The sequence below is a fragment of the Lycium barbarum genome, chromosome 1 (genome assembly GCF_019175385.1).
Source record: "Lycium barbarum isolate Lr01 chromosome 1, ASM1917538v2, whole genome shotgun sequence".
NCBI classification, from domain to species: domain Eukaryota; kingdom Viridiplantae; phylum Streptophyta; class Magnoliopsida; order Solanales; family Solanaceae; genus Lycium; species Lycium barbarum.
This window is the reverse complement of record NC_083337.1, coordinates 10,140,934-10,152,071: the sequence shown is the minus strand read 5'-3', so window position 1 is coordinate 10,152,071 and position 11,138 is coordinate 10,140,934. Positions and strand designations below refer to the sequence as shown.

At 33.8% G+C, this 11,138-nt stretch overlaps 2 protein-coding genes across 2 annotated transcripts; one reads left to right on the top strand and one right to left on the bottom strand.

The window, feature by feature from the left end:
- The first annotated feature begins 3,912 nt into the window (after positions 1-3,912).
- On the top strand, positions 3,913-5,394 carry LOC132627368 (uncharacterized). Its single transcript, XM_060342718.1, has 2 exons — positions 3,913-4,223; positions 5,102-5,394. Exons 1-2 carry the CDS (start codon positions 3,975-3,977, stop codon positions 5,267-5,269), a joined length of 417 nt encoding a protein of 138 aa, XP_060198701.1. The 5' UTR covers positions 3,913-3,974; the 3' UTR covers positions 5,270-5,394.
- A 2,837-nt stretch (positions 5,395-8,231) lies between these two features.
- On the bottom strand, positions 8,232-10,793 carry LOC132631640 (F-box protein SKIP27-like). Its single transcript, XM_060347299.1, has 4 exons — positions 10,591-10,793; positions 9,524-9,760; positions 9,201-9,275; positions 8,232-8,896 (listed from the first exon to the last, which is right to left on the bottom strand). The coding sequence occupies exons 2-4, from the start codon at positions 9,719-9,721 to the stop codon at positions 8,639-8,641; spliced, it is 531 nt and encodes a 176-aa protein (XP_060203282.1). The 5' UTR covers positions 9,722-9,760; positions 10,591-10,793; the 3' UTR covers positions 8,232-8,638.
- Between the last annotated feature and the right edge of the window lie 345 nt (positions 10,794-11,138).

Genomic DNA, 11,138 nt, shown 5'->3' with positions numbered 1-11,138 from the left:
TTTGTTCACCCTGATTTTCCTGATCATGTTTGTCGTCTCCGAAAGTCTATCTATGGTCTTAAACAAGCTCCAAGAGCTTGGTATCATCGGTTTAGTAGTTTCTTGTTGCAGCAGGGCTTCTTTTGTGCACAATCCGATAATTCTCTCTTCATTTTTCGTAAGGGAAAATTCATTGTTTATCTTCTTTTATATGTTGATGATATCATTCTTACGGGAAATTCTACTCCTTTAATTACCAAGTTTATTTCCGTTTTGGCCAAGGAGTTTGCTATGAAAGATTTGGGGAATTTGCATTTCTTTCTTGGGGTGCAAGCCGTGCGTAAGTCTTGTGGCTTATTTTTATGTCAACACAAGTATGTTAAGGATCTTCTTCGTAAATTCAACCTTCATACGGCTAAGCCCGTACGTACTCCTCTTCCCAGTCGTACCACTTTGTCTCTCACCGATGATGAGTTATTGTCTGATCCTAGTGAGTACCGTAGTATGGTAGGGGCCTTGCAATACTTGACCATGACTAGACCTGATATTACATATATTGTGCACTTGGTTTCTCAGTTTATGCATGCTCCTCGTACATCTCACTTGTTGGCTGTTAAGCGTGTCTATAGGTACTTGGTTGGTACAACAGATTTTGGTTTGTGGTTACGTCCTTGCAGGCAATCTTCAATTATGGTAGCTTACTCAGATGCCGATTGGGCTGGCTGTCGCGATAGTTGCAGGTCTACCACGGGTTATGCGATCTTTTATGGGGACAGCCTCATTTCTTGGTGTGCGAAGAAACAACCGACGGTGTCCAAGTCGTCCACCGAGGCAGAGTACCGGGCAGTTGCATACACGGTCCAAGACACTCTTTGGATCCGCTCTCTGTTAGCAGAGTTGGGCTTGATGATCCGTTCTCCTGTTACACTTTATTGTGATAATGTTTCAGCGACGTATTTAGCAGTGAATCCAGTTCAACATGATCGTAGTAAGCATATTCGGATTGACTATCATTTTGTACGAGAGCGTGTTGCTCATGGTGATCTGGTAGTTCGCTATGTACCAACTCAGCACCAGTTGGCTGATATCTTCACGAAGAACTTGTCCAGTCAACGCTTTGAATATTTACGGTCCAACCTGCGCGTAGTTTCCCCCGCACAGTTTGAGGGGGTGTAATAGAGGATACCTAGGGGTATTTATGTAATATGTAAATATTATTCCTATATATATATGAGGTCATGGCACCCATAAGGGTGTGCAGTATTATTATTTTCACAAGAAGCTTTTACTGACAAACACATAACCTTATGATATGCTAATCACATTGAAAAATGCCACAATCTTAGGCTAATGTCTCAGTGTTTGGTGTCTGAAAGGATTTTTAAAGTTAAAAAATGAAGTTTAGAACGCTGATTATGCGATTAGTATATTAAATTTAACGAACTCATAATCTCATATACTCAAACGGATAACTCCTTGTCCAGATTTGCACAGTAGGTGTGATACTTTATAAAAAAAAATCGATATAATACTCATAATTTAACGAATGCTTACATCTGTATACTTGAATTGGTAACAACTTGTCCAAACCTTACAGTTTGCTTGTACATGATTGCTAAAATTGTTAGCTTACGTTAAGGGCGATGTAGTCTTGAATATACGGATTCGACAGAATTTAATATCATCGGCTCAGATCCTATTTATCTATTATAAAAGTCACTAACTATGTACGAAAATTAAATTCAGGACCAAGTTACTAACACTTCATGAGGTCGTTGTTTTAAAAACTCAGAACCCATAAAATTTGAATTCTAAATCCGCCTCTGTATACGTTCTAAAATTGATGAGCTGAGGATGTGTGCAGTTTAGGTGGATTTATCATCAAATGATAGTGTGTGTTTTGATATTCTATTGTGAGTTGTTCGTTTTCTCCAACAAACCCTCGATTATTTCTACAGCAATGGATTTTTCTTTGAAAAGAAATTGGTTTTGATAAGGGTCCAATAGCTATTTTTAGATATGAGATCCAAAAGTATTAGTGGATGGCATTTTGTTGATTCTATTTTAACAAATCCAGGCTAATTGTTTACGTATTATATAGGACTGGTGTACCAATAGCATTGACAGTAATATTTTAGAGCAAGGTCACGCATACATGTATACATCTGACCATGCAATTCATGTAGAGTTGGGGATAATATTCACATGAGAATTTAAATTATATACATTGATAATTTGTATCTAATCAATATCATTTTACTGATGGTACATAACAAATTATCATTACTCCTAAATTGATGGCGTAAAACTTATTTACACACAATTTACAAATCATGTGCTCTTGCCATATTTTAGGGCTTTTGATCGATTTACTTGACCCTCTCTTAGCATTATATTAATGGATTTAATGGTGTCAAATATTTCGAGAATTTTCCAGTAAACTATGGTTGACATTTCTGGAATGATCGAGTATTTTCACGAGACTATCAAATATTAAACAAAACTGAGTGAATAATCAAACTTTCATCATCCAAGAAGATTTTTACCATATATCCACTAACCTGATGACACGTTAATAAAATAATTAAATAATTTTCAAGACAGTGGCAAGATTTAGCAACTCTGTCACACACCTAGAATCTAATTGGCCAAGGAAACCGTGCAAATTACTTCTGATTATTTAAAAAATTGTGTTTTATTATAAGGGATTTGACTGCAATAACTTTTTCATGTTAAAAGAACTGCACTTCCAATAGAAAAATATGAACATGCAATGCTTTTTAGAACCATGCCACGTCGAACATCTCCAGAAACTGGTATATACTTGGTTTCAGCTATTTCTTTAATAAATGGAGTTATAATTAAGCAATTGAATTTGCAGAAGAATCCCTTTTGTTATTACCCAGAAAATGGTCGTTATTATGTGATAGAGTTTAAGTTAGCAAAAATTTCATAGACCTCCCCTCACGTTTTGCTTCGTTTCACTGACCTCTCCTCACGTTTACAATATTACGGCTATCTCCCCTATTTTAACTTTTTTGTAATACTATTTTTAGAATAAAATAGTTGTTACAAAAAAATTAAAATAGGGGAGGTAGCCGTAATATTGCAAACAAGAGGGGAGGCAGTTAAACGAAGCAAAATGTGAGGGTAGGTCTCTCAAATTTTCCTTTAAGTTATATATATTGTCACACAGTAATGAACTTTACATTGTTAGATAACTTACAATCCTCAAAGATTTTCATAAGACATGTCACCTGTTATAATCCTACAAGCCCGTGTTACTAATCCCTACCTTAATACTTGCATTACTAAACGATTCCTAAAAGTGTTCTAACATTAATGCAATTAGCTCTGTCCTAAAACCGATTCTCAAAGAGATATAAACGAAACGGGAAAAAAGCATATTAGAATTGGGCCTAGTATGTCTTTACGAACTGGGCAATCTGCACGATTGACCTTATTTGGGGGATGGTCTTTAATTTTTGTCCTTCGCCTAAAATATCTCAAAGTTTTGCATTCGAACCCTGGCTCAATAAAAATAAAAAAAAATCATAAGGCATAGTTTCGTTGCAAAATTAGGCCTATTCGGGGAAAAGTTAGGCCTTAAGGCTTAACTTTTGTAGAATTCCAGCAGAGAGAAAAAAAATTGCCGTAATGCAGACTTTTCGCGAAGAATTGCCTTGCGATTTTTATTTTTTTGACTGAGTGGGATTTTAACCTAAAACCTCTGAGTATTTTCGGCCACTTTTTTAAGTGAAGGCCAAAAATTAAAGACCATCGCCTTTGAAGGCCATCCGTGCAAAAAAATGTTACGAACTTACCCATTCAGAAAAATTATTGGGCCTGACTTGGGTGTTTGATAGCCCAAATTTAGACAGAAGCATCCAAAATATGTATCACAATTTTAAACCACACAAAAAGAAAGCCACAAAGATAACTTGGTGAAACCATTGAAGAAATAAACACAATTTTTGTTTCCATTTATCCAAACGATGAATGTGCTCAAAACTTATGGAGAAAATTGCCATCAATTAGTACCTTCATTAATAAGTTCCAAATATAGAAATGCAAATGCTAATTATCTTGCAGAACCATTACAAGTTGCTAATAGAAGAAAGCAAATGCAAGGCTTAGCAGTGAGAGCAAGTAGTGAAAGGCGTAGTTTCTTGACACTAGAAGAAGCTGGCCTTGTCGAAGTGTCTGGCCTCAGCACTCATGAACGCTTTCTATGTCGATTGACGGTACGTTACGGATTTAACTTATGTACATTGACAGGATAATTAATTTTTAAGTGATTTAGCTCATTTTAGTTTGTTCTAGCATGTGATTTGCTATATTATCAAATTATGTTTAACTGTTATTGTCAGTAACATGTTGCCAAAGACGGAGTCAAAATTTTAATTAAGGAAATTCGCCTTTTATAGAAATAGGCTAGATCACGATTCTACTTCAAGTCAAAGGGATTCTAACCCTTGTAATTATTTTATTATTTTTGCTTGTAATATACAGTTGTTAAAAGTAATCTGTTTTTAGGAAGGGATATTATTTGAACCCTCTGGTTCCACGTGGCTCTACCCCTGCATACTATTGATGTCATTGGTATAAAAAAGTTATACACTATTATGCACAAAAACTAAACTTGTATATCTTTTTTTTTTTTTTTTTTTTGTGAGTGGTGGTTGGGGGGAGGGTGTTAATATGGTCAAGTTATAATGAATAGCAGAGGCGGATTCAGGATTTAAATTTTCTAGATTCAATCTTTTAAGATTATTAACAATGAACCATTTTATTTTCAAAGTTATGAGTTCATGTCTACTGTTTATTGTAATTTTAATAAATCTTTACACATAAATTTATGCTCTGCGTCGAAAGATAGGGGTTCAACCTAATATGTTGCATCCGACCCCGATGAATAGTAACTGTAGCCAGTGTATATTTAGTGTATATACAGTGATTATACAGGCTAAATTTCGTAAAACTGATGCATAGCTTAAAAATCCCAAGATAAATTCGAACAACTGGGAAAAAAGAGTATGATGAGACATAATTTTGTTGAAATTTCTAAAAGGAGAGGCTCCTATATTATTGTAAAATAATTGGTACAATTTTCTTTGTACAGATTTCATCACTCAATTTATTAAGAGTGATAGCAGAGCAAGAAGGTTGTACAATTGAGGAACTAAATGCTGGGAGGTTATGTGATTGGTTCTTGAAAGACAAGCTAAAGAGAGAACAGAATTTGGATTCTGCTGTCCTTCAATGGGATGAATCTGATTTCCAGCTATAATTTTAGCCTTTTTTAAGGGATGGTAACGGGGTGGTACGGTTGCAGGGCGGTTATGTTCACTAATACTCCTACATTGAATGATTATGTTCACTAATGCTCATATATTGAATAATTATGTTCACTAATGCTCTCCTATATTGAAAGGAATAAAGAGGAAAAATGAACATAATATCAATTTCCTTTCCAACTTGCATTTGCAAAACACATTTGTTTGATCGACTATGAAGTAATGAACAATTAAATCTTTCACGATAATTATGTGTCATCAACCAATCCAACCCCAAAATTTTTAGTACTACCAAATTCAGAAAACCTTCCTAAGCAGATCATTGTATCAGCAACCTTTTTTTTTCCTTCCCTAGACTTGTTTCAAGATGCATATTGACAGGTTTTTCAGCAAAAAGTTGCAGTCTACAACTATTTTTGAGTGGAGGCCTAAGTCCCTCCTTAAATAAAATTGACAACATCTAATGATGATTTTAATAGAATTGTTTCTCATATCAATTCTCAAGCTCTAGCTAAACCTTCCTTCAAACTTCAAAGAAAATAGCTCAAAATATAAAACAGAAGCATAGATCAATTTCCCTCTAGATCCCACTCTTCATGCCGTTAAAGGAGGGTCAAAGCAGAAACAACCAACAACAACAACAATTACGCCTCAATCCCAAATGTTGAGGCCGGCTATATGAATCCTCATTGACAATTTTCTACATTTAAGCTCAATTTATGTCACTTATGTACCAAATAATCAAAGTAGAAACAACAATCAGTATTAATTTGGCTTCAATCAGTAAGAGGGATAATATCCTAAGCAATGGAAGTAGTCGTTATCTTTGCCTCCTCGACTGTGTCAAGATAAGATTATAAGCTAAAATTGTAATACAGTTGATGATTTAGACAACAATTGTAATCTTACGTATTGTCAAACACATGGGTATTACTGACTTTCGAAAGAGTACATGTAATAGCAAGAAAGGTAGGTGACCAAGATATGGCAGGACATATAGATAGAATCTGTTTCTTCATTAGTGTCATGTGTTCATGTATATTTTTTAATTTCTGTCATGTGAACATGTATTTTTTCATTAGCTCAATTTTTTATGTTTAGTTTTGTCCAACTAATGAGACGAAGTTAAAGAAAAAGCTCTGATAGATCTGTTCTTGTCTTTTTCTTGTACACTTATCCTTTCATCAAGTGTTCATTAAAAAAATTACATTCGTCAATTTTCAATTTCTTAAAAGATTACATAGTACCCCTTCACTATTATCCATATCCTCATCTAAATGACTAACTAGACAGGAATGTTGGCATTCACGTAACAAAAATATTTAGGTAAATGAAAAGAGAACAACAAATCAGGAACATATCCAAATTGCAAACAAGTTTGAATGAAAGTGGAATACATAATTATTCATTTCACTAAGCAAATCTTACCACAATAAACCAGATTCCTATATACAACCAAAATCCCTAAATCAACCTCTCTACAAGTACAAACAAATACAAACAAGCTACCACATCTTCAATGAAAGTGTTGAAGAACAATGGGTGGTAAAGATTGTTGTGACATGTACGCTAAACAAGCAGCTGAAATTTGATAAGCATTTTCAAATCAAATGCTTCTTTTTTATACTATGATTTCTACAACAATACCTATAAAGGATTTGTCCCTTAGACGGTATTAAATGGAGCGACTCAACAGTGAGGGATATGGCCGACCCCAACTCGCTTGAAATTAGCGACCTTGTTTTTCTTCTCCCTACACTTGTTTCACAATGCACATCAACGGGTCTCCTACGCAAAAGTTGCAGTCTTCAACTATTTTGAGTGGAAGCCTAAGATATCTCCCTTGACAAAATTCAATGAGTGATTCTAATAAAATCATTTCTCGTCTCATTTCTCAAGCTCTAGCTAAACCTTCCTCCAAAGCCAATAGCTCAAAATGTAAAACTGAAACATAGATCAATTGCCCTCTAAATCCCACTCTTTATGCCATTAAAGGAGTGTCAAAGCAGAAACAACCATCACTATTACATTGGCTTCAGTCAGTAATCTTCTAAGCAATGGAAGTAGTCATTACATTTGCCTCCTCTGTATTGAGATCGAGACAATCAGGTGTCATGTGAAAGCTAATAAAGAAAACCTTAGCAATGATAAATCAAACGATAAAAGAGAAACATATCCAAAAAAAAAAAAAAACTAATATGATTTGGTCACTTGACCTACAATATAAATAATTCAACATAAAAGAGAATATAAAGATATTGCGAAAATAGTTCTCCCCTAAACATAGAGGATTGTGATATTAATTATGGTAAATGTTTTGCCTTCCTTCAAGAAAAAGTAAATGACAAGAAAATTAGGACAATAACACTCGGCTGTGTCATAAGATCATAAGCCAAAGTTGAGCTACAGTGGATGATTTGGACGACAAATGTAATCTTGTGTATAATCAAACACATGGGTATTAGTGACTTTCCAAACAGTACATGTAATGGCAAGCTAAGGTAGGTGACCAAGATATGGCAAGATACACAGATGGATTATGTTTCTTCATAGTCATGTGTTCATGTATGTTTTTAAATTACTGTCATGTGTTCATGTATATTCAATTGGCTGAATTTTTTCTTTAATTTTGTCCAACTAATGAGAAGAAGTGGAAGAAAAAGATCTGATAGATCTGTTCTTGTCTTTTTCTTGTACTTATCCTTTCATCCAATGTTTAATTTAAAAATTACATTCATCAATCTTCTATTTCTTAAAAGATTACACTGCATCTCTTCACTCATATCCATATCCTTTCATCCAGTGTTATTTAAAAAATTAGATTCATCAATCTTCTATTTCTTAAAAGATTACATTGCATCATCTTCACTATTATCCATATCCTGATCTAATGACTAGCTAGACAAGAATGTGAAAATGAACAAGAATCCGGAACATATCCAAATTGCAAACAAGTTTGAATGAAAGTGGAATACATATTTATTCATTTAACTTAACAAATCATACCACAATAGACCAGATGCCTATATACAAAGCAAAATCCCTAAATCAACCTCTCTCTACAAGTACAAAGAAATACAACAAGACACCCAATCTTCAATGGAAGTGTTGAAGAACAATGTGGCTTGTAAAGATTGTTGTAACATGTACACAAAGCAGCTGAAATTTGATAAGCATTATCAAATCAAGCGCTTCTTTTTTATACTATGATTTCTACAACAATACCTATAAAGAATTTGTCCCTTAGACGGGTTTAAATGGAGCGACTGAACAATGAGGATTCCGACCCCAACTCGCTTGAGATTGAAAGCGTAGTTGTTGCTGCTGTTGTTGCAGCACCAATAAAGAATCCGATACGAGATCTATATCTCGGTGTCCATTTGCATAAATAACTCTCTCCGTGGCCAATTTTCTTCGCCATCTGATGTGAACAAGGCTACAGATATGTCAGCCAGTTTCTTCCGGCTTAATCGAGACCTCGGAAATTTCATTTGCCTCGGAGCGTTTGGCACTTCAGCATCATTATACTCACTCAAATTCTCCAAATCAGTAGCATTCTTAAAACCAACAGTCTTTCTTGGTGTACTATATTCAAAATGCCATCTTTTTGCAACCAATGTCTGTTCATTCACCAAACAAACCACAAAACTCATCAATACTTAAATCCAATCAAACTTTTTCTCAATTATAGTGTAATAGCACTTCAATAACAATTAAGGATAACTACATGATTGGACCACTCGAAAGAATAATAGACCGCGAATGTATAGATTTTGTATATTAAGTATAAATATACATATTGTGTAGACAAAATATACAAATACCATTCATAATCAGTGTATAGGTCTTGTATATTTTGACTAGCACCGTAAATAATTTCGGCCAACGGACAAAAATGAAAAAATCCAAACAATTAATGCTTACCGCTTCTCTAATTGGTTTTGATACATGAAACAGCCTCTTTAAATCATCATGATCAACTCCACACACTATCCTTATCTGCACAATGGGCACAAAAACACATCTTTTTCAATAATCCATTCCAGTAAATAGCAAATGAATTGAAAAACACATGAATTTAAGTACAACAACAACATACCCAGTGAAATCCCACAATGTGAGATCTGGGGAGGTTAAAGTGTACGCACACCTTACCTCTACCTTGGAAGGTAAGGAGATTGTTTCGAAAAACCCTCTGGCTAATTTAAATACAGTAAGTAAAAGAATTTTTTTATTTCTGTACTAACCAGGATATCTTGAGGCAAGGCTTCAAGAGGGGACTTCACAAAACTGGAAAATGAATTTTGTCTGCAAATTTTCTTCTTAGGTGTTGTGGAAATGAAATCAAGATCCTCAATATTAGGCAAACAAACTCTTTTCCTCCCAAATGAGGTACTTCTCACAAGCCCAAATTCCAGATTTTCACATTTCTTCAACATTGCCATTTTCTTCAACTTTTTTCACTGAAAACTCAACTTCAAGATCTGTATTTTTTTGCAACCAAAATAGAGAACAAAACCAATCAGTATTATCCAAAATCCAACCCCAAATGAATACACTATCAAAACACCACAAAACCCAACTAATCAAATGGACTAAACAGTAAAACCACCCAAATTATATATAAAAAAATTATCTTTTCATATGTCTTCCCTATTGCCATTTTATTTTTCACAGTAAACCCAACTGCAAGATCTGATTTTTCCACCAAATCAGAAAATTAAACCATTTGGTATTATTCAAAATCAAACCCCAAATGAATAAACTATCAAAAAAAAAAAAAAAAAAACCCAACCAAGCAACTGGAAAAAGCAACCAAATTATTAAAAAAAATTGATCTTTTCATATAGTACATCTTTCCCATTACCATTTTCTTGAACTTTTTCACAGAAAACCAAACTGCAAGTTTTGATTTTTACACCAAATCAGACAATTAAAACCAATCAGTATTATCCAAAATCCAACCCCAAATCAATAAACTATCAAAAACTTAAATTAAATTAAAAAAAAATCCAACTTAGCAAATGAATTAAACAGCAAAACCCAGAAAACCCAACCAATTTTTTTTTAAAAGATCAATCTTTCAAATAAAGATAGTCAATTAACTCAATCAGGATTATTCAAAATCCAATCCCAAATGAATAAAATATCAAAAAAAAAAAAAACCCAACTTCACAAATTGACTAAACAGCAAAACCCTAAAAACCCAACAATTTTTTTTTTTTGAAAAAAATAAAATCAAACCAGTAAAATCAAGGTAGTAAATTTAAGCCAAGTGGGTAAGCAACAGAGTATTTAAAAATTAGATACATACCTTGTTGTAATAATTCGAAGGTAATAGCAGTAGTAGATTGAGATTGAAGCAACAATTATTAACCTTGTACAATTGTACTAATCGTTGAAATGGGTCGATTTTTGTTTATATGTAAAAGACAGTTGTCTACTGTTTTTGTTTTGAGGTTTTAATAATTTTAAAAGATAAGTATTGTAATTTGAGATGTCAAATGGATTTGTTTTTTCATCTATGTGCTTAAATATGTGGGAGAAAAAAACTAGCCGTTGGAGATGTACACGTGGCAAATGGGAAAATGGAGAAAAAGAAACAACGTGGGTGGTTCAGAAATGACGTGTGAGATTGGTCGGTCCAAGTCGGCTTGTCGGTTGGCTGTACCAAAAACACGTTTCTGTTCTTTGTTCTTAGACATATTCAGTTATAGATAGATTCAATAATTTTATTTAGAGGGAGTAGCATTTTGGTCCCTCAATTATATATAAAATTTTGATGTTAGTCCTTTTGATATATGATTAAGCATATTTTTAATGAAAAAGGTTTAAATATACCGTCGAATTATCCAAAATGGT